Raw genomic sequence first — 22,019 nt, forward strand, 5'->3', positions numbered from 1 at the left:
CCGGCGCGGGTAACGAAGGCAAAAAGGCCGCGTGTGGTCTGTCGCCGAGTCAAGGAATCCTCCATATTTGGTCTCAGCCAAGATTCCAGATGATCTGCGACAAGAATCTTCCAGTAAGCTAGTCTGTGAATCTGATGGTCATATATAAATCCAGGCCCTATTGGGGGTGTCGCTTGTTTGCCCCTCATTCTGTTACCAGTTTCTGTTTACGGTATCACAAGGACAGTCCATTTCACAACATACTCTCATTGACTTCCTCTCCTCCACCGCAGTCTCCAGTATGACAGGGGTTATCGGAGATGACTACAGCACACCACCTCACAATAATGGCAACACAGACCAATTGCTAGGATCTACAGTTACTATCTCTGAAAAACGACCCCAGGCACCCTCCCCCGATGATTCCGAGTGGAACTTGGCATCTCAGTTGCGAGTGGGTGACATTCTTCTGCTTATCTCAACAAAATCCCCACCACTAACATACGGAATTAGGCCGATCAGGAGCTCCTCAAATCGCGAGGATTGACACCCTGCAAATCTCTTCCATTGGCATGGGAACACCTTTCGGTCCGCGGTGTAGGTGGTCTGGACAATATCGAATATGGTTCTTCTATGTCTACGATTCTCGCACCCTGGTTACGACGCAAATACCGCAAGAAAGCTGCTCTCTTGGCAGCAACTAGAAGTGACTTACCAGAAGCCGAAAAGGGTGACGGTGATGTCATGGCCTGGCGACCAGGTATGCCTACGCCCAAGAAGGGTGAACCCGGCCTTCGTAAAGGAGAGCGATACCTCCTTAGAGACTTCTCAGGTGTGGTCAAGTCAGGAGAGATGATGTTGGTCGTCGGTCGACCAGGTAGTGGGTGCAGTACTTTCCTCAAAATCCTCGCCGGTCATCGAGACGGATACGCTGGGGTAGAAGGTATTGTCAAATACGGCACGTTGCAGCCCGACAAAGACTTCCAACCATACAAAAGCGAAGTCATTTTCAACTCGGAGGAAGACCTGCATGATCCTAATCTTCTCGTTGGTCATACAATGGATTTCGCTCTCCAGATGTGCACCCCATCTCGCGATTCAAGGTTACCTGAAGAACCTGCTGGCAATGGGATGAGTAGGAAGAAGTACCAGGATAGAACAAAATGGGAGTTGTTGAAGATGTTTGGCCTTACCCATACACATGATACCAAGGTGGGAGATCAGTATGTTCGAGGTGTTTCCGGTCAGTCAGAGTTCTATGTATTTACGCGTGTCGTATCGTTGACATTATTCGTCAGGTGGTGAGAAGAAACGAGTTTCCATTGCAGAAGTGCTTGCCACCAAAGCTTCTGTCCAGATGTGGGACAATGCCACCCGCGGCCTCGATGCCGATACCGCTCTGCGATATGCCAAAACCCTTCGTACACTCGCCGATATCCAACGAAACACCACGGTCGTCAGTCTATATCAGGCGGGTAACGGTATCTACGATCTCTTCGATAAGGTAACCGTGATCGCAGAAGGACGGGTAATTTACTATGGACCACGAGCGGAGGCGAGAGGTTACTTTGAAGATCTTGGATTCGTTCATCCGGATGGAGGCAACACTGCCGACTTTTTGACTGCCGTTACCGCCGTAAGCTATTTTACTTCCCCTTGTTGATTAAGGCATACTAAGGTGGATCATAGACGAACGAGCGAAAGATCAGAGAGGGCTTCACGGGCCCTATCCCCACCACTCCCGCTGAGTTTTCGACTCTTTATGAGAAATCTGACATTGCTCGTCGTATGCGAGAAGAGTTGGAAGCTCATCTGGCCGACCCTGCTGTAGATGAGCAGACGAAGAAGTTTAAAGAGAGCGTTGAAAAGCAGAAGGACCGATGGGCATCTAAGAGTAGGCCGGAGAAGGCCGACTTCATGACTCAGGTGTGTACATCAGATTCTGTTGTTATCTTTATTAACTCATCGTCTGAAGGTCCGTGCGGCATTGATCAGAGATTACCAACAACGATGGGGAGACAAATGGTGAGTTGCTGCCATGAAGATTCAGAGCTGATTATATAGGACGTTTTGGATGCGACCTGCTACTTTGCTCTTCCAAGCCTTGATTGCAGGCTCTGTAAGTCAATCACTTCAAGGCACAGGCTGACGTTCTAGATGTTCTACAATATGCCTGTTTCTACCGCAGGTCTTTTCCTTCGAGGTGGTACTTTGTTCTTGTCTCTTTTCTGTGAGTGACCGTATCATGTACCTATGCTTCGGCTAAACAGCATTCAGTCCCCTCCATGATCAGTCTTGGTGAAACGACGGCCGTCTTTTCAGGCCGATCAGTTCTTTCAAAGCATAAAGGCTTCTCTATGTACAGACCTTCGGCCCTGCTGCTCGCTCAAACGATAGGCGATATGCCCCTCTACTTTGTGATGATTGTCATGTTCACTCTCATCATCTATTTCATGACGGGTCTCAAAGTCGACGCCGGTCTGTATTTCATCTACCTCTTGTTCATCTATTTTACCACCCTTTGTACAACGGCGCTCTTCCGATCCATTGGTTACGCTTTTAGCACTTTCAACAATGCTTCCAAAGCTTCTGGTTTTGCGCTCTTGATGCTTTCGATGGTAAGTCAGACTGAGGATAACCGCTCAAGAGCCGACTGCTGATGATGGATTTTAGTACGCTGGCTACATCATCTACACCCCTCAAATGCATCCATGGTTTTCATGGATTAGATGGCTCAACCCTTTCTATTATTCTTTGGAAGCCATTATGGCTAGTGAGGTCTATGGGCTTGAACTCGAATGCGTTTCTCCACAACTTGCGCCTTATGGTGGTGACTACGCTCAATACAACCAGGGATGCGCAATCACCGGTGCTGAGCCCAACTCTATTACCCTTGACGGCACCTTATGGATGGAATCTGCTCTCAACTTTTACAAAAGCCATGTCTGGCGTAACTTTGGTATCTTGATTGCTTTCTGGGTTTTCTTCCTTGGTTTCTGTGCATTGATGATCGAGATGATCCCAGCAGCTGGATCGACCAAGTCCGTACTGCTGTACAAACCAGGCGGAGGTGGCAAGTACATAAGGAACGCTCAAAAGAACGGAGCTTCTCCTCGAGATGAAGAAGATGGACCGAATGATAGTCAACTTAATGAGAAATCTCAGGGAACGTCAGATGGCACCGCCGCCGAAGTGCAGGCTGTCAATTCGTGAGACTATTCAATCTCCCAGCAAATAGAACTAACCATTTTACCAGCGTTCTGACCTGGAAGAACCTATGCTACACTGTCAATGCGAATGGCCAGCCCCGCCAGCTTCTCAACAACATCTTTGGATACTGCAAAGCTGGTACCCTTACTGCTCTCATGGGATCTTCTGGAGCAGGTAAAACGACCTTGATGGATGTGTTGGCAGCGCGAAAGACCGACGGTGATATCCGTGGTGAGATTCTCATGAATGGCAAGCAACTTCCCATTTCTTTCCAGCGAACCACCGGCTATTGCGAACAAGTGGATGTGCACCTTCCTCAGGCTACTGTGAGAGAGGCTCTCGAGTTTTCTGCGCTTCTTCGTCAGCCTAGAACTCTTTCGGATAAGGTAAAGATATGACTTTCTGGTTTAGTTGGTTGTAAATCTGACGTATGACAGGAAAAACTCGCTTATGTCGATGTCATTATCGATTTGCTTGAGCTGCATGACATTGAAGATGCCCTGATCGGTACTCCGGAAGCCGGTCTGGGTGTTGAGCAGCGAAAGAGGTTAACCATCGGTGTTGAGCTTGTCAGCAAGCCGTAAGTTCTATTTCGCCTGCACTGAGGACTACGCTAATCCAGGCAGAACCTTATTGTTCCTGGATGAGCCTACTTCCGGTCTTGATGGCCAAAGCTCTTATTTGATTGTATCCTTCTTAAGAAAGCTAGCTGCCGCCGGTCAAGCTGTTCTTTGTACCATTCACCAACCTTCCGCTGCTCTGTTCGCCCGATTCGACCAGCTCCTGCTCCTCAAAGGCGGTGGTAACACTGTGTACTGTGAGTCATCTGCTTAATGAAGGTATAGATTGTACAGCTGATTGCTTGACCAGTCGGGCCTGTCAGCGAATTGACCAGCTATTTCGAGAAGCAAGGCGTCACAATCCCCAAGAACGTCAATCCGGCTGAACGAATGATTGATATTGTGTCGGGTGACCTTTCGAAGGGACGTGATTGGGCTCAGATTTGGCTTGAATCAGACGAATGCAAAGAGCGTGCTAGGGAACTGGAGGAATTGAAGAAGGCTGGCGCCGATAACACGGCCAGTGTCGAGGGTGACGAGCATGAGTTCGCTTCGACAAACATAACCCAACTCAAGTTGGTCACCAAGCGAGCATCGGTCCAATTGTGGCGTGACACTGAATACGTGATGAACAAGGTGAGCGTACTTTGAAGTCCACTTGAGCCGCACTTACATGAGTGAAGGTTGCGCTGCACGTCTTGGCAGCCCTCTTCAATGGTTTCAGTTTCTGGAAAATTGGTGACGCGTGAGTTCGTCCCTGTTGATTAACGGCTGTAACTGACTCTTTCGACAGATACGCGGATATTCAGAACCGTATCTTCACAATTTTCCTGTTTGTTTTCGTCGCTCGTACGTCTTTCCGTCCACTCTACATACAGTTGCTGATATGTGTTTTGTAGCTGGTGTAATCGCTCAGACCCAGCCTAAGTTCCTACATAACAGAGACATTTTCGAAGCGCGAGAGAAAAAGGCAAAGCTTTACTCCTGGCATGCCTTCTGTTTCGCAGAGATTGTAGCAGAAATTCCCTACCTCCTCGTTTGCGCTCTACTCTACTTTGCCCCGTGGTATCCAACCGCCGGTTTCAGCTTCAAGCCTGGAATCGCAGGAGCCATTTATCTTCAGATGACACTGTATGAGTTCTTGTACACCGGTATTGGCCAGTTTGTGGCGGCATACGCCCCTCATGAGGTATTTGCTGCTCTTGTCAATCCTCTGCTCATTGGAAGTGGGTGCTTGATTTAGAGCCAAAATAGAAGCATAGAGCTCATATACCACTTAGTCCTTGTTATATTCTGTGGTGTCCTGGTTCCGTATGATCAGATCACTGCTTTCTGGCGTAAGTACTGTCCGTCTTGATCATGCTGGACCATATGCTGACCCTCTTCAGGCTACTGGAGTGAGTCCAAAAAAACCACTCGTCACAGGCCATTAGCTAACCTCGTATAGTGTATTATCTCGACCCTTTCCAATATCTTCTCGGTGGTCTTGTCTCTCGCGCTTTGTGGGACGTTGAAGTCAAATGCAAAAGCGACGAGTACGCCGTTTTCAACCCTCCTGAGGGAATGACTTGCGAAAACTACATGTCAGCCTTCCTCTCCGAAGCGCCTGGCTACTTGAACAATCCCAATGCTACAAGCGACTGTGAATATTGCGTCATTTCAAAGGGGAGTGATTATCTCAAGGCATTGAATTTGGAGAAGAAGGTGGATGGGTGGAGGGATATTGCTTTGACTTTGTGAGCAATTTGCACGTAGCCGACAAGGGTTGAACTGATACAAGGACGTCCAGCTTGTTCGTCCTCACTTCTTACGGAATGGTGTTTCTTCTTCTGTGGGTTTATTTAGTGAACTTCGAAGAAATCCGCTAATCTTGCTCTAGTAAATTGAGAAGTAAACGTTCCAAAATGGCCCAGTAATGGAAAGGATAATTAAAACTTGTACAACCATTATTACAACCATTACAACTAGGTATCATATTTGCTAGTTCGAGAATTTACCATCTTCTGAGATTTAATACCCGTTATTATCATCTTGATTATAATTCATTAGAATGCTACAAGAGATCTTTCTCCTAAATGCTCTTCTCCAAGCGGACAATGCTGAAATGTCGACAACGACAAACGAAATGGCGAAATTGGTTGCCCAACTCTTTCCACTTTCCAGCCTCCATCGCCGACGGAGAAACTGCACACGTCATCGGTGGTGGATTTAAAGAGGTGGAAACAAGTTCCAGGTCCAGGCACCTAACCTGGGCGCTTAATTTGGCATCCGAAATCCGACGAAGCGAAGTCTTACGGTGGTCGCCGGTGGCAATAGCTTTATGGCAGAAGAACGAATAAAGAACAAAAAAAAAGGACGATGAGAAACCAGACCTCCACGATACTATACTATATTACTCCCAAAACAGAAATTCCACTTGGGCCCAGGATGTATCACGAGCGAGTGACAAATGGATAACAGGGAGAAGAGCTCGTCGTTGGTCTTCTGAAGATGTCAGCGCCGGGTGACACCCGTCAAGCTGTCTACCGACGCTTCGCTATTACGATGGTGCAAGGCGGTTAGTAAACGTTGGTATCCAATTCTATGCTGCATGCCCTTTACAATATGACAGTTAATACCCAATACACGAGAATTTAGAAAGCCTTGTGAGTCCAGTCACCTCCCAACATGGTACCCTTCACCTTCATCGCCCTGATGCCCGCTGCATCGCAGTTGAGAGGGTTTGCGCTAAGAATACAGAGATCGGCACGGTCCCCAACTTCGAGCTTGGGTTTGCCGTTCTAAGGTACTGTCAGTACATGCTTTGGGTAAATGTAAAGATGAGATGATTTACAGAGGTGGACGCCTGCCAAGCGACTTCAAGATCAATGATTTGCTCCTTGCAGAAGGGGTTGTGCTCGTCGCCCTCAGCAGCTCGAGTCATGGCGACGGCAATAGCTTCCCAAGGCTGGAGAGGGGCGACAGGGCAGTCACTACCGAGTTTGATAGGGACACCAGCATCCACAAGCCATCGGAAGGGGTAAGCACGGTGTTCTCGCCCAGGCCAGAACTTGTGGCAGAGGTCTCGGTCATCGACAAGATGACAAGGTTGAATAGAAGCGATTACATTGAGGGAACGGAAGAGAGGTAGGTCTTCAAAGCTGAGCAGTTGGGCGTGCTCGATGGTAGAGCCTGGAAGTACTTTCTTCTCAGCCTTGGCGAGGGTTTGAAGGGTGAGCTGATTGGCGTGATCACCGATAGCGTGAATAGCGAGCTTGAAGCCGTTGTCGGTGCCCCTTCTGATCAGTTCACTCAATGCCTCGGGCTTGTATGCGAGCATACCGTAGTTGTCGGTAGAGCCGGGGTAAGGTTCGTGGCAGAATGCAGTTTGAGAACCGAGAGAGCCGTCGGTGACGATCTTAAACGGCCCGACTTTGATAAGGCCGTTGGTCTCGGGAACGTCGTCGCCAGATTTCCATCCTCGCTCAATAGAGTAGGGCAAGTGCTCAGTGTACATGCCAACGTGAACTCGGAGTGTCCTAAATCCCTTTTTGTATCGCCGCTGCCAGTTGGGGATGTTTAGTTCCCATTCCAGGTCGACAATCTCGGTAACACCGAGAGTGCTATGTGGAATCAGCCTCGAGAGAGGATTAATGAACGGAGGTCACTCACGCAGCGTACTTTGCCTCGTCCATGATCCACTTGTCGATAGCTTCCACATCCACATTCCCAATCACTCGTGACAACTCGAAAGCTTCTCCCTCATAAAGATACCCATTATGACCCTCGGGCACGTAACCACCCAATTTCAAACCGAGAGAGTTGGCGCAGATGGAATGGTAACCATTGAAGAAGAGGAAAATAGGTCGCTCAGTAGATATGTTGTCCAAAGAAAGTCGAGTGAGCTTCTCGGGGTCTGGCCACTCAGCGTTCCGCAAGTTGATACCGCAAAAGTTGGTGTCGTACTTGGGCTCGTATTTGGGGTCTTTGATGGCAACAACTACTCGGTCCAAGACTTCTTGTGCAGTCTTGGCTGTTTGCAGATCGAGACGATGATTATGCAACGCGTTCAACTTGGTGTGTGTGTGCCAATCAATCAAACTCTGGGAACGCGGTTAGTGGAAGGTCCTTTGTTCGGACTACTGGAGACTTACAGGGCTAACCCAGTGGGAGTCGAGCTCCCTCATATCAATGGTTTCGTCGGCCTTCTCAATGTCCCCAGCACCAGTCTCTCGGATAGCAGCGACCTTGCCATCCTTGACCAGTACGGAATAGGTGGTGTTGTCGGGGTAACCAACCAAGGAAGCCTTTCGGAGGAGTGTGGTCTTGGACATGATTGCTGAAATTTGGTTGGCGGGTGGAAAAATCTAGGAGGAAACGCCACGGGACGAAGCTGGAAGGATGTGAAGTTCGTAGCGGTGAGATTTAATACCTATCCTAGTTACCTCCAGCCTTGTGGTAAAGGTGCGGATGGAAGCGCTGTTTTAATGTGATACGGCGCCTGTGTGATGCATCTGGCGGGACTGGTATACTGGGACGTGGAGATAAAAATATGGTGATCTAAGTGGGTGACAGTCAAAATAGCCGCGCGCCCGGCAGCCCTGAAGGCTCTTTTCCCGAAATGACGAAAGGTCCCAAACCCAAATAACTTGGGCGTGGTTGCGCAAACATAAATGAAGCTGGACTACATAATAAAGACGCCTGGCCACATCCATATGATGGCAATTATAATCAGGTGAGGTGAAGAAAGATGTGAATGGGGTAGAGGATAGAAACTATAACTTGACGGATGGAAAGATGGACCTCAATATGCATTACCAGCTCCGTCATTTTTGGCGCCTACACGATTCTGATAAGATGAGAAGTCAGAGATAAGGCCCAAATGAGGTGTGAAATGTGGTTCCTGATTGGCTTCTTGGCGCTCATGTTTGTGGTATCATCCGCGATAACAGCATTTCAGTCGGTTATTAAGGAGGTTTAATAAATCTTGATTTCGAATCGAAACGTCGGTATTTGCGCATGATACTTCGGCTCGTAGATTTCCATTTTGGCAAAAAATTGGTATGTTCAAGTCAAGCCAACCACCCATTAGAAGAAGTACTTATTCATACTCAAAAGTAGCAGTGGCTTTCCAGATAAATCACACTGTTTTCTGCCCCTCTTCGTTCTTCTCCATTCGATCCATCACAATGCACATCCCCGCTGTCCACGCCGAACTCAATCTCCCCGTGCTCCACGCCTTTATCCGACAATACCCCCTCGGCCTCTTCACCACCTCTATTCCTCACCCCAAAAATGACACTCTGCAAATGTCCCACATTCCCTTTGTGCTCGATGTCGATCCTGACCAGGCGGACGACAAGGGTCGATTGAGGGGCCACATGGCTCGTGTTAATCCCCAATCAAAATCAATCATCGATTCTCTCAGTGCCAAGGGCGACAGTACCCAGCTTGTAGAGGAAGACATTCTCATCGTCTTCAACGCCTCCGTCCATTCTTACGTTACTCCCAAATTCTACCTGGAGACTAAACCCACGAGTGGTAAAGTTGTTCCTACATGGGATTATGCTGCTGTCCAGGTCTATGGTCGAGCCAAAATCCATTATGCAAACAACGACGCCACGGGGTCGTTCTTGCAAAAGCAAATCCAAGACCTTTCCGAGCAAGAAGAAAAGACGATGCTTAAGCGAACGGGCAACGAAGGCGGCAGTACATGGAAGGTCAGTGATGCCCCTGAAAAGTATGTGGAGATTTTGAAAAAGGCGATTATCGGGGTAGAAATCGATATCAAAAAAATTGAGGGTCGATTCAAATTGAGCCAGGAAAAAAATGGAGGTGACTGGCAAGGAGTAGTCAGCGGGTTTAGGAGCTTGGGCACGGATGAAGGAAATTCAATGGCTGAGATGGTTGAAGAGAATGGTAAGAAGAGCTAGACAGTAGAGTGTTGTGAGTGCTCCTTGTTCATTAAAGGACTTTCTTCTGATATTCAGTTTGTCAAAGATCGTCAATTATTCGATTAGAGCTCAATATATTTCTTGCCGCAGTCAGTTGATACGCCTTACCAGATACTCATCCCTCTATTGTTCCCCTGGCGCTATTCATACATTTGGGAAGTTTGAAATAGCCATAAACGTCTACTAGTACCGGGCCACAGCAGGTTGTATCGCAATATGCAACAAAGCTACTACTGCTGTTCATAACTCTCCTCTTCCAATATCGGATAAAGTACTACATATCGAAACTCGTAAAAAACAATCACGCACCAAGATGAGCTTGATCAAGAAGTGCAAGCCGTGCTCTTACTATGAGCCTATGAACCTTGGCGTATACATGCCGAGGGACAACGACGAAAGCCATACGCCATTCACCTGCCGATTCAGTAACAGAATTTGGCTCTTGTCCTGAAATTAGAAAGTTGAAGGCATGGCAGATGCATCAAAAGGGCTTATCGTTTGTCATGAACCTATACTTCAAGGGGATACGTAACAAGAGATCATAATTCAACCCACAAAGAAACCAGTCGATGTGAGTGTGATACCGAGTTTATAACCAATCTATGGAAAAGCCCGGGAAAAGGAAGGGAATTGAGCAAAGCAAGTAACGAACAGATAAGAGAAAGATTGTGTAAGAGATGAGCGTATAGATAATTGTTTAATGATATTGAGAGATGGCAGTTAGATAAGTCTGACCAGACTCGCTATAACAGTATGTCAGCATAATCATCGCGAAAAGCAACGAATGACTCACGTGAGAGCACCGTTGCTGACCATGTCCCATTCGGAAGAAAGACCTTCACCAGTAGAGTAGGCATAAGCTTGAACCCTGTCGTCAGACTCAAAGAGAGCGACAATATCGTTGATAAAGGTGTTAATCTCGCTCTGGTCGGTACAGGGGACGAAGTCGGTACTGTCGTCGACACAGGCAAACTCGGTGACCCAGATAGGCTTGCCGTAAGTGTTGTAGTAATAGTCAATGTCTTCCTTGACACCGTCCATGCTGTTCTTGTTGATGTGCAAGTTGGTAATGTCCCAAGAGGTGGAAATCTGAGTGCTGAAAGTAGACAACCATTTCGTGTACTCCTCGGCGGCCTGGTGGCACATGGAAGGAGAGATCAAAATAGAACCTTGGTCCTTCCAGGGAGCGATGGTCGAGTCCCAAAGACTGGCAGCTGAGGGTTACTGATTAGCATATTTTCAAATATCAATAACAAACTGGACCCACCATCAGAGACACCAATGTTTGAACTACCGGAAGTAGAACAGTCAGGCTCTTCGAAACCGATGATGTACTGGGGAGCGGTGGTGAGGGCCTGGAAGGCGGCAAGTCGAGAGGCATCGGTGGAGTCGACGGTACCAGCGCCCCAGAGCATGTTGGCAGGGCTAGCACCGCTGGCAGAGCCAGTCGGAGTCGCGTTCCAGTCTTCAGATTATTAGTACGGACATGGATACCTCCTAAAAATGACTTACCATAGTACCATCCAATGTGGCCTTGGAGGAAAGACAAAGGGTCGTCACCGGTCACACCAGCCTTAATACCATTGGGAGTGTAGCTGCCGGTGGAGTTGGAAGAAGAAGACGTGGCCGCGGAAGAAGAAGTGGCCGCGGCAGAAGAAGTGGCCGCGGCAGAAGAAGTGGCCGCAGCAGAAGCGACAGAAGTCAAACTGGCTGCAGTCGAGGAGTCTTCAGTCTGCGTGTAATTCTGTGAGCTTGTTTCCCAGATTTAACAGGCGGAACTCGAAACTCACAGAAGACGAACTAGAAGGCTGTTGCAAAGCTGCAATGTTCTCAATAGAGCTGGTGGTGGCGGCCACATTTTCAGAAGAAGACGAGGTGTTCTCAACCGGAGCTTGAGTAGAAGAAGCGGATTCGGCGTCAGAGTAGACAGCACTGGAGTCCTCGCTGAGAGCAGAGGCGGTAGCAGAGGCAGTAGCAGAGTCAGAAGCAGTGGCAGTTGAGTTCCTCGCCCTACAGCTACGGCCGCCTCGCCTGGTAATCTTTCTCTTGTTGGGCTTCTCGGAAAGAGCGCGGGGTTGGGACTGAGCAAGGGCCTCGCGCCTCTCGACTGCGGAGTTGATACGCTCCTGCCCAACGTCCTGACGCCGATGCGCAGCAGCGTTGGGGTGGAGAGAAGATCGCGCGAGGGCGGGGGCAGCGAGGAGCGCGAGCAAGGGGACAAGAGGGCCGATTTGCATGTCGAATGGTTTTCTTTCGGTGGTTGTTACTGGAGGTTTAGTCGACGAATTGACTGTAAAATGTCCGAATTGAAGTGTTGAAATGAACGTATAAGCTACAAAAGAATGTTGTGTCTGTCGACGTCGAGTCGAAGATTTAGCGAGGGAATGAGGGCGAGTCAAAGAGAAAGAACCAGGCGGAATGAAGTTGTAGTTGAAGATTGAAAATAGATTGTTAGCCACGACAACACAGGAGATGTGACAACGACAGGGACGCAAAGGACCAAAAAATGGCAATATTGGAACCGTTAAATTGTTGCTGTTTTTGGAACTGCAATAGAGGGTCCGTTCACCGTTTCCCGTTCCACATCAGGGGAGGTCACCAAACTGTTCAGCTGCCAAGCAATGAAAGTTGTTGATGCCGGTGTCTGATATGCACTACGCATGGACGAAATTGGGCGGACGATATTGGTCGACTTGCCATCCCGACATATGGCTTTCTCTAGCCCGCAGCGATCGGGGCTACGAAATGCGGGCCACAAAGGTGCGTAAAACAACAAACATGTTTCACCTGCGCTCCACAGTTTTCGATTGGGCTCATTCTGCTTCCCACAGCATCAGAGGAATCTGCACTCACCAGTCGAGGCTCAAACCAGTTGAGTGTCGGAAAAGACGTGAAGACGGATGAAAAAATGAGTCTGACCAGACTGGATTTCTTATGAACAATGCGCTTGAGCTCCTTTTTTTTGTTTGTTTGCTTTTCGACTACGCGTGGCGTTTGCGTTACAGCGCGTCGAGGCCCTGCGTTGTGATTCAGGGGGGTGCCGTAACCATCCAGAGCACCAGAAAATGCGGGGATCCCAGAGCGGTGATGGCCGCTGCGCGTCCAGGCCAATCCAGACCTCTCTTCTGGATCCATTGTATTGACGCGTCTTCGCGTCGTCTCTCGTTTACTTTTGTTCTTTTGTTCTTCCCTGTCTCCCAACCCTGCCATGTCTCCATTGAACACCGGCTACCGCCCAAGCACAGCGCAGGGCGATTCCACAGCACCGACAAGACCTCTTTTCAGTCCATTATTTAGCGATCCCCCCTCACATTTATCCGTCTCACGCACTTATGGCCATCTAATCTGATGGATCGATCGCAGATTGTCGCAGGAATAATGGGGCATGGGGTATCTCATTATTCGGTTGCCTCATTGCTTGATACTCGGCAAGCCGACGAGTCATGACTTATTGACGGAAAAACCACTCCAATGTCACTTGAAGTGCATAGAGGGCGGTCTGCGCAACGATCGATCATTCTTCACTCCCTGTTCAGCATTTGCCTTCTTTCCAGTGTGTTATTGTCGTAGTGGAGGATCTTGGCACTTTAGAGCATCTGATTTTGTATGTACAAGACGTGTTCCTCTAGCTGAATACTGTAATCATATTTTGTTCTTCCAATCCAAATAGGTCAACTTTTATATGAAACATCAAATGACTCGTCAAAATTAGTACACACCGCCGAAAACGAGTTCGCTAAAATTGTGGGCACCTCGAACAGATACATGCTTAAAGCTATTAGAATCCAGTACCTGATACATTTTTCCACCCGACCCACAATCCACATTTTTTGTAGCTCTGGACTGAGGCCAAATAGAAGATAATGATGTTGGAGACGAGAAGCAGCAAACGACAGGGCAGCGATAGGGCGGGGTGCCGGCCGGGTCGAGAAGTCTGGTCCCTTCTTCAGTGCACAGATCTCTTCCCTATTATTTATACTTCTCCCATTCCATATAAACGAGTGTATTGGAACACAGCTGCGAAAACACAAAAAAGGTCCTTTCAATCATACAATCTCGACTTCTAAACTTTCAAACTCAAAGCTCCAGACCGTGCACTCGCCGTCGAGATAGGGCACTCGGACACAACACTCTTCACTTCCATCTACTCAGCATCTGGATCGTTACCGCGCTGACAGATTGTCTCGCAAACTACGTTTGTTCGAATTAGACATAAATAAATCGCGATGAGAGCAAAAGTGATGATGAAAGTGAAGCTTTGCAGGCCAAGTGCGATTGGGAAGGCTGTAACGGTGCTTTGGTACATCTTTGGCTCGGAATATCTGGCCACCGATCGCTTGGTCAGAATTAGAGGCCATCATATAAAGGGCGGCGTAGCATGGAACATTAAATTAATGGGGTATACGGCCTGTTGCTTGGGTCCAGGCAAGGCCAACAGCGGCTGAACAGACGAAATGATTAATCATGCTCAGTCAACAGTAACTGGAGAGGTTGAGACTATCCAAACTCACAAAAAGGTTCCCCTACAAAAGCAGTCATCACCACCAACTCATGAAGGATGACGAAATAGGAATATGGGACAGGATGTGGCGGGGTGCTTTATTATCGTCGTGAGAGTCGAATATTTACGTAATGGCCAGAGGAGGAGAAAGTCGGGAAGACGACACTAACGTAGATCCATCTGCGCTGATAAGTAGCAACTTCTAATCTAATCTTCTTCATCCCACTTGGAAGTAGTAATGTAAAGCAGGTAGCGCGATTCAACTAGAAGAAGTCCTACTGCACTTGGGCAGCTCACTCCTTTTCCAAATTCGATTCTTCATTGTTGTTATCAAGCTGCTATACAGCATGTTGCTGCGACAACAAATCAGAGCCGTTTCTGTTTTGGCCGGCCACTTGTTGGCGATCATTTGCACCAAAATCCCTTCAAGATGTTCCATAACTGAACCAAGTAAATGCCGACAGAATCCCAAAAAAAAATACAAGATAAAAACAGACTGTCAACTTCAATATTTATTTGTTGATCATCTTTGATAAGCTTAATATACGAACAACGGGCCGTCGGATTCGAACATGCATGGATATGATGGGAGTTTTGGCTCATCTTTGTGATTTATGGCCGCAAAGCGTAAATACGGTTTTGGGCTTGTTTTGTTGTTGTCGGTTAAAAGTAATGACGTGTACAAAACTCCCCAAAATCAACAGCAACCCCTCAAAAACAACAGCAGCGCGTGAGCTGGTCGCGTCGACCGCTCGTCACTGCTCTTTTGTTTTCAAACCCACTAAAATATCCACATTCATCCACTCAGGGCTATAAACATGGCTGACGGATTAACCAGAGAGGATATTATCCTTCAAAACCTTGGGGACGACAGGTCTGAAAGTGGTAATGTCGAGGAGGATGAGAGGGACCGAGCGCTGGGAGAGGAGGATGACGGGCAAAGGGGTCATGAGGGCTCTAGCGAGCCAGGAGAAAATGACAATCAAGGTGTCGGAGAGGAGGTGGAGAAAGAAGAGGTCAAAGATGCTCAGCAGGAACATGGGGCCGATGGAGAGGCTGCCGAGAAATCAGCGGAAACCTCAGTGGAGGAAGTTACGCCGGAGGACAATGGAGACGCTGCCGCCGATGCTGTGCCCCAAGTCAAAGGCGGTGACGATGAAGAGCCTGTAGAGATGGCAAAGGAGGTTGACCTTGAGGACAAGAAGGAAACTACCACGGGAGTCAGAAAGGTGCTCAAAAGCGGCGTTTTCGGTGGTAAGTTACCTGGAGAATCAGCAATACTTTATCCGTCGCTCGTACTTATGGCCATTGTATAACAGATGCTCCCAAGCCTACACCGCTTCCCAAGGCAGCTGCAGGTGTCGCTTCCTCTGCCCGACTCTCCCGTCCTTCTCTTGCTCCCGTTAGGCCTGGCGCTGCCGCAACCAAGACTACTGCGCCCTCAACTTCAAAGCCTGCTTCCGGCTCTGCTGCCACTACTTCAGCTGCTGCCAGGAAGACTGGTGCTTCAAGAGCGTCTGCACCTGCTATATCCGGCGCTAATGGAACTATAGCCAGACCCACAACCACAACGGCGACGTCCAGCACTCGACCGAGGACCACGACCGCTGCTTCTGACAGGACTACATCTTCTGGTACTGCTCGCCCAGCGACTACATCTACGACCAGTACAATTGCGGCGCGTGCTAGAGCAGGTATGACCAAACCTTCAGTCCCTACTGCAGCTTCTGCTCGAACAGCTGCTCGTCCCACATCTTCTACTACCGCTCGCCCAACCCATCCCACCACTACAAGCACTCTCGCCAGAAAGCCTGAAACCAAGCCTGCGAGCTCTACCGCTACCGCTACTCGCACTACCAGGCCTTCCGTCACCTCTACCACTTCTACTGCTACGCGTGCACCACTGGCTTCTCAAAGGACAAGTGCCTCTGCTGCTGGAACTACTGCCGCGAGGACAGGTGTGACTAGACCTTTGGCTGGAAGGGCTAGTATGGCACCTACCGCTTCTTCGTCACGAGCAGCAACTGGTGTACCACCCAAAGTCAGAGCAGGTTCTGGTCCTAGTACGCTTGCCTCCGGTGGGAAGGAGGTGACCGTGCTCAAGGCCAAGGTTGAGGAGCTGGAGAAGAACATTGCGGATGAGAAAACCAAGTATGAAGAGAAGATTGCCGCTTTGGCTCAGGAGAAGGTTGATCTGGAAGAATGGTAGGCTTTTCTTTTTTGGCTGATTTTGGGTGTCGGCAGTCTCTGATAAGTCTGGATCGTAGCCATGGGAAGGCTTTGGAAGAACTTAGAGCAGAGCTTGCAAACGCCACCGATAAGGCTGGCTCTGATGCCGAGGGCAAGGTAGGTCCCCGTGATTCACATAAACCTCAACAGCTGACACGCAGCAGATTGCCGAGCTTACCGCCTTGCACGAGACTCAACTCAAGGAGGCCGAGGAAGAACGCAATCGGCTCATGATGGAAATGGTCTCCAAGCTTCAAAAGTGAGTTTGGTATTGAATAAAATCTACAGGACTAACTCGCATTGTCTCAGGATGGGCGCTGAGTACTCGTCCATTCAAACCCAGCTTCAATCCGCTCGATCTGAACTCACCTCGTCCGAAAACGAACTTTGCTCGCTCAAGTCATCCCTCCAAACTGCTCAAGACGAACTCTCCCGACTCCGCACTACCGCCTCTGACAGAGACACTGCTTTTGCCGAGCTCGAATCGTCCAAAGCTTCTCTTCAAACTCGACTCGATGAGCTCGAAACCATCAGAAATTCTTTGGAAACGAAGCTCGCTGAGGGAGAGGGGGAGGCGGATAAGTCTTTGGCAGATGTTGCTGGGCTTGGAGATAAGGTGAAGGAGCTCGAGGACCAGATCGTGGAGCTTGAAAATAAGCTGGGGAGTGAAAAGGGTGTGTGGAAGCAGGAAGAGGTCAAGTGGCAGGAGATAAAAGCGGTAAGTAAAGATGTTGAGTCTGTTTTAGATACAATGGATGCTGAAGAGCTGCATCAGGCGCTGGAAAAGGAGATTGAGGATCTCAAGAATGCCGCGGAAGGCCATGCCGAAGGACTTTCGAGGGCGTCTAGCAGTGCTGAAGCGAGCAAAGAGGAACTTGGCGTGAGTCTCCTTTTTCCCTTTCCAGGTAACTGTTTGCAATGTCATCTGACGCTGTCGACAGGCTCTTCGTATCGCCCACGAACAACTTACAACCACCTATGCCGGCCTTGTTGAAGCTTCGTCCCGTCATCCCGAGGACGTTGAAAACCTCCAGCGACAACTGAAAGAAGCGACTGACAAGCATGGAGCTCTTCTTCTCGAAGCGTCGTCCTCAACAAACGACCAAAGTGCCGAGTTGAAGGCCCAAATTGAAGAGTTGAAGAAAGAGAAGGAAGAGAAAGAGAAGGAGGTTGAGGAATTGAAGGGCACTTTGGAAGAGGTTGAGCAGGAAGTGGAGTTGCTGAAAAATGCGAGAAGAGAGGGTGAGGAGAGAGAGAGGCAATTGAACAAGGTATGCTTTATCGTGATTTTGTCTCTGCAATGGGTGCGCTAAATGTTAACCTGTAGATTATCGCTGGTCTTGAGGCCGAAATTGTAGAGTTGAAGGCCGAGTTTGAGGATCGATATACCGCTGGGTATGAAGATGCCAAGGTCAGTGTCTATTTAGCACATTTTCGTGGAACCATGACGACTAAATTGTCCTTTTAGCGAGCCGCTGGCGAAGAACACCACAAGGAACTTGCTTCCATCCGCTCAGAGATTTCCGTTACCCACTCGCGACTCCAGGACGCCCATACCGCCGAACTCGAATCTCTCAAAGCTTCCCAATCTACGACGCTTGCCACTCTCAACGCGGACCACAGCAGCCAAACGTCTGCGCTTGGATTGTCTCTCCAAGCCGCCAATGCCCAAGTGGAGCAGGATCAAGCCAAGTTGGAGTCCGTTTCTGAGGAGAGGGATGCGCTTGCCGAACAAGTAGAGAGGTTGAAGGCCGAGTTGGAGGGCGCTAGTGCCAGGGGCGATGAGGTTGATCCCGAGGTTGAGGCCGAGTTGAAAAAGGTCAAGGCGGAGCTGCAGCATGTCTCTGATGAACTTGCTGGTGCCCTCGAGGTGAGTTGTCCATGTCAAAAAATGTGACATGTATCACTAAGACAGTTTTGACGATAAAACAGATGTCTGAGATGAACAAGGCCCACTTTGAGCAGACGCTCTCGACTATGCAAGAACAACAGGCCGATGAGGTTCGAGCGGCGGTAGAGGGCCGAGAAAAGCAGTACGCACAGGAGAAGGCGCAGTACACCAGCGAGGCGGGAGAATTGAGGGCGGAGATGGAGAAATTGAAGATTGAGCTGAATGATGAAAAGGCGGAGAAGGAAAGTGTGTTGGCCAGACTTGCTGTAAGTTGTTTAATATACGCAAGACGGGCGGGTGTAGCTGAGCACTCCACAGGAGAAATTGGGCGCTCCTTCTACACCCCCTCGAGCCGAGATTGTCAGCTCTCCTTCATTCGCCAGACTGCACGAAGCACACAACGCCAAGGTAACTGAACTGGAGAGGTAAGTATCCCAGATCCCCTGGGAAGTGACCGAGTTTTTTTTTTTTTTCGTCCTGGTGCTGATCCTGCCCCTTTCTCTTAAGTGAGATTGCGCGACTCAAGGCAGAGCTTGCTGGAAAACCGGTCATCGCTTCTGAGCCGGTAGAAGAGTACGAAGATGTAGGTGTATATGATCATATCGAATTTGTTGAATGGTAGCTAAATGGGTTTCGAAGGATGAGACTCTTACGTTCTGATTTGGGTATACGAAGAAGAAACAGACGGGTTATTGTAGGAGGGACATTGCTCAACGTGTCATCATCTTTTTACGAGGGTTAATGAGTATCGATCTAGTTCTTGCTTCAAGAGTGTGTAGTTGAGACCAAAGGAAATAAAATCAATATCTACAAGTTTCATTCTGCTTATGCATGTCCATAGATGTGTTTTTGTAGTTTTCTGTACATGAGTGTTGTAGCCTTTTGCCAGCAGCTTGATGGCGGAGCCAACGAAAAGAATTTACAGCTCGCTTCCAAACTGCCCCACGGGAATACAATTATACTCTGCCCGCAACGGCGTCACGCTCACATACCCGCTTGCCAACGCCCACGCATCCGTTCCTTCTGGTAAAGTGTCCTCGCGGGGGAAGAGGACCGGTTGGAGATTGGGTGCGAAACGGAATTTCAGCTGTTGTTGCTGTTGTGGGTTGTGAGCAGGATCAGCAGCGTTGACGGGGGTGGGCGTTGGGGATGGTGTAGGGAGGGCGGCGGGGCCGGGTGTACCTTTTGATGTTTCGGTGTGTGCCGGGACGGGGAGGGCTTGCGGTCTGTTGGGTTGATTTTCGGTGATGTCCTTTTTTCCTTGGTCGGGGTCGTCTCCCGGGTCAAAGTGTGTGGTGTCGCTAGAGGTAGAGTTAGGGTTGGACTCCTTTGTTGGAAAGGGAGGTGCTTACAGCGCGGTGGGTTTAAACAAGCGGCCGTACGCATTCTTCCATAATTCTGTATACACGGCTTTTCGATTTCCTTTTTCGAGATACTCCTCTACAAGGGGTACGTTCACGCTGTAGATTTGTACCTTGCCGCCCTTTCCCGGGACAGAGTCGTGTCCCCAGTTGTCAAACAGTCTTTTGCAGACGTCTACGGAAGTTTCGGCGGCGAGGGCGAGGAGACGGGGCGGGACGGGGCGGGAGACGACGGCGTAGGATAGGGCGATGCAGGGGACGTGCTCGGTGTGCAGGGAAGCCAGGGGGGCAGGGCCGGGGAGGGGGACAGAGAGTGTGGCAGCGAGGGCGGCGCCGATTGTTCCAGAGGAAAGGGCAAACGCGGTGGAAGAGTTGCGACCGTCTAGATGACGGGTCAGGACGGGTCAGGACGGGTCAGGACGGGTCAGGAATGGGGTTCTGCAGCGGCTGACGGGGACATACGGTTGGGTCCGGAGATGACGAGGTCGATCTCCCCAGGGTAGAGGTTGTGTAGTGCGATATTGGCGCATGACGAGGGGGTCTGTCATAACAGTTGAGCGGGGGGGGCAACTCAACAGTTGAGCGGGGGGCGAGAAAGGGGCAACTCACGCCAGAGAGGAGGACCCATTCCATGGACTCGCCGTGTTTGAGAGGGCGACGGACAGGGCTGACGTCGCCGGTGAGGCCTTGAGGCTCTGGCGAGTGAGCGGGGCCCTATTGAGCAGGGACGTACCTTGGGGATAGAAGTAGCTTGCGGAGACAATGTCGCTGATCGCATACGCCTTGCCGACCCTGTGCGCGGCGGGCTGTCAGGCGTCCACGCGCGAGGAAGGGGGGGAGCAACGCACCAGGACTTTTGGGAGTCGGGGATGACGACCCGCACATCCCACCCGAGACGGGCCTGCAGCGTTTTGGCAAAGGAGAAGATGTTGGGGGAGGAGTCGCACGGGGGGCCGTCGTCGTTCTGCGGGATGTCAGCGGGGGGGGGGACGCACGGCCAAGAGGACGGGGGGGGGGAGGGGGGACGCACGGTCAAGAGGACGACGGGGCGCTCGCTGTACGTCTGCAGGGGGGGCATGGCGGGGGGGGCAAAGCGAAGATTTGAGATGCGCACGGACAGAAAACCACTCGGCAAGTCGGGAGTCGGCCCATTTCCCGACCATGACGTTGCACGCAAGTAGTATCACCATGCTTATTGCGTATTCATATCAACTATGCGTGCATCATATCAACAACTCTATGTATCCATATCAACATACTATCTACTCAGCCTCTCCTCGTACGCCTTCCACCCTTCCTCCCTGTACCTCTCCGCCTCCGCCTTGACCGCCTCTTCCCCGCCCTGCACCCCATAGATCCCTCGTCCGACGATAATCACGTCCGCCCCGGCATCGCGCACCACCTCTTTCGGCGTCCTGTACTGCTGCCCCAGCTTATCCCCCTTGGCGGCCAGCCCCACCCCGGGGGACATGATCAGCCAGTCCCCGTCTTCTCCCGCGTCTACCCGCTCTTGCGCGATAAACCCGACGACAAACTCCCGCCCGGCTTCGCGCGCCATTCGCATCGTCTGTTTCGTGTACTCCCCAGTCGCGAGCGCGCCTTTGGAAGACATGTTGGCGAGCAGCAAAAGCGCACGTCCGAGGGGGAGACCGATAGACGCGAGGCCGGTGATGATACCAGGGCCGGGGACGGAATGCGCATTGGTCAAGTCTGACCACGAAGCAATCTTGTGCGTCCCGGAAGAGTACTGCAGGGAGACCGTGTTGCCTTTTGTTAGGAGATGTATTAGCTTCCATGTACCCAAGTGACGACGACGACAGTTGGAAAATAAAAAAATCTCACCGATATCCGCAAACTTGCGATCTTCGAAAATCACAAAATCAAGCTGCTTTGAAAGCTTGACAAGCTCATCTGCAAACTCGAGAGTAAAGTCTTCAATAATATCGCAGTGCGTCTGGATAAATACCCAACCACGCAGACAAAACAGTCAGCCAAAAACCTAGTCCCTCACCCACTGTTTCTTCTCTTTGACCCCCCCGCCCCTCCCGCGCCCGTGTAATAACGCACCTTGACCATACAGACACTCGCGCCGACCCTTCTGACAACCTCCAGAACCTCGGCCGCCTTGGTCACGTCCACGCTCACACACAGGTTCGTGCGTTTGCGGTCCATGATGCTCAGGATCCGCCGCGCGGTCGGGTTGGTGTGCAAGGGAATGCGAGAGGCGTACGTCTTGAGCGTGGTCGGGTGCGGCATCTCTTTCTTCTTTTGGCCGGGAGACGAGGTGCAGATGGAGATGATGGGGTCACATCAGAGCAAGGTACGAAGCATAGATTCTGGTGTGGTTCGACTCCA

At 50.1% G+C, this 22,019-nt stretch overlaps 7 protein-coding genes across 8 annotated transcripts; 3 read left to right on the forward strand and 4 right to left on the reverse strand.

Moving 5' to 3' along the window:
- Nucleotides 1-53: 53 nt before the first annotated feature.
- CNL06490 (ABC transporter, putative) lies at nt 54-5,812 on the forward strand. Its single transcript, XM_568169.2, has 21 exons — nt 54-433; nt 493-1,222; nt 1,278-1,615; nt 1,669-1,905; nt 1,955-2,004; nt 2,044-2,098; nt 2,137-2,209; nt 2,257-2,597; nt 2,653-3,188; nt 3,236-3,575; nt 3,627-3,769; nt 3,816-4,006; nt 4,060-4,385; nt 4,433-4,494; nt 4,543-4,598; nt 4,649-4,975; nt 5,030-5,086; nt 5,138-5,146; nt 5,197-5,485; nt 5,539-5,580; nt 5,629-5,812. The coding sequence occupies exons 1-21, from the start codon at nt 281-283 to the stop codon at nt 5,663-5,665; spliced, it is 4,392 nt and encodes a 1,463-aa protein (XP_568169.1). The 5' UTR covers nt 54-280; the 3' UTR covers nt 5,666-5,812.
- A 510-nt stretch (nt 5,813-6,322) lies between these two features.
- On the reverse strand, nt 6,323-8,234 carry CNL06500 (conserved hypothetical protein). The gene is made up of 4 exons (XM_024658229.1): nt 7,883-8,234; nt 7,401-7,831; nt 6,583-7,351; nt 6,323-6,529 (listed from the first exon to the last, which is right to left on the reverse strand). The coding sequence occupies exons 1-4, from the start codon at nt 8,060-8,062 to the stop codon at nt 6,383-6,385; spliced, it is 1,527 nt and encodes a 508-aa protein (XP_024513892.1). The 5' UTR covers nt 8,063-8,234; the 3' UTR covers nt 6,323-6,382.
- A 533-nt stretch (nt 8,235-8,767) lies between these two features.
- CNL06510 (conserved hypothetical protein) lies at nt 8,768-9,934 on the forward strand. Its single transcript, XM_024658230.1, has 3 exons — nt 8,768-8,789; nt 8,847-9,674; nt 9,729-9,934. The coding sequence occupies exon 2, from the start codon at nt 8,918-8,920 to the stop codon at nt 9,659-9,661; it is 744 nt and encodes a 247-aa protein (XP_024513893.1). The 5' UTR covers nt 8,768-8,789; nt 8,847-8,917; the 3' UTR covers nt 9,662-9,674; nt 9,729-9,934.
- Nucleotides 9,935-10,144: 210 nt separating this feature from the next.
- On the reverse strand, nt 10,145-12,599 carry CNL06520 (conserved hypothetical protein). 2 transcript variants are annotated; one of them, XM_024658231.1, is made up of 6 exons: nt 12,536-12,599; nt 11,473-12,033; nt 11,195-11,414; nt 10,950-11,147; nt 10,476-10,896; nt 10,145-10,425 (listed from the first exon to the last, which is right to left on the reverse strand). In XM_024658231.1, the coding sequence occupies exons 2-6, from the start codon at nt 11,917-11,919 to the stop codon at nt 10,380-10,382; spliced, it is 1,332 nt and encodes a 443-aa protein (XP_024513894.1). In that variant the 5' UTR covers nt 11,920-12,033; nt 12,536-12,599; the 3' UTR covers nt 10,145-10,379. The 2 variants fall into 2 exon arrangements, with proteins under 2 accessions (XP_024513894.1, XP_568172.1); XM_568172.2 differs by having other exon boundaries at nt 11,473-12,469.
- Nucleotides 12,600-14,941: 2,342 nt separating this feature from the next.
- On the forward strand, nt 14,942-19,144 carry CNL06530 (conserved hypothetical protein). Its single transcript, XM_024658232.1, has 13 exons — nt 14,942-15,437; nt 15,503-16,388; nt 16,451-16,529; nt 16,577-16,671; nt 16,722-17,130; nt 17,188-17,292; nt 17,354-17,683; nt 17,740-17,823; nt 17,881-18,282; nt 18,345-18,569; nt 18,622-18,728; nt 18,811-18,886; nt 18,943-19,144. The coding sequence occupies exons 1-13, from the start codon at nt 15,002-15,004 to the stop codon at nt 18,961-18,963; spliced, it is 3,255 nt and encodes a 1,084-aa protein (XP_024513895.1). The 5' UTR covers nt 14,942-15,001; the 3' UTR covers nt 18,964-19,144.
- On the reverse strand, nt 19,111-20,742 carry CNL06540 (cytoplasm protein, putative; the record flags this gene model as incomplete). Its single annotated transcript, XM_024658233.1, has 7 exons — nt 19,111-19,604; nt 19,656-20,046; nt 20,127-20,205; nt 20,274-20,359; nt 20,398-20,456; nt 20,513-20,628; nt 20,695-20,742. 7 exons carry the CDS (start codon nt 20,740-20,742, stop codon nt 19,223-19,225), a joined length of 1,161 nt encoding a protein of 386 aa, XP_024513896.1. The 3' UTR covers nt 19,111-19,222.
- A 109-nt stretch (nt 20,743-20,851) lies between these two features.
- On the reverse strand, nt 20,852-21,984 carry CNL06550 (orotidine-5'-phosphate decarboxylase, putative). Its single transcript, XM_568176.2, has 3 exons — nt 21,732-21,984; nt 21,507-21,618; nt 20,852-21,431 (listed from the first exon to the last, which is right to left on the reverse strand). The coding sequence occupies exons 1-3, from the start codon at nt 21,918-21,920 to the stop codon at nt 20,923-20,925; spliced, it is 810 nt and encodes a 269-aa protein (XP_568176.1). The 5' UTR covers nt 21,921-21,984; the 3' UTR covers nt 20,852-20,922.
- Nucleotides 21,985-22,019: the final 35 nt, after the last annotated feature.

The sequence above is a fragment of the Cryptococcus neoformans genome (assembly GCF_000091045.1).
Source record: "Cryptococcus neoformans var. neoformans JEC21 chromosome 12 sequence".
Lineage (NCBI taxonomy): Eukaryota > Fungi > Basidiomycota > Tremellomycetes > Tremellales > Cryptococcaceae > Cryptococcus > Cryptococcus deneoformans.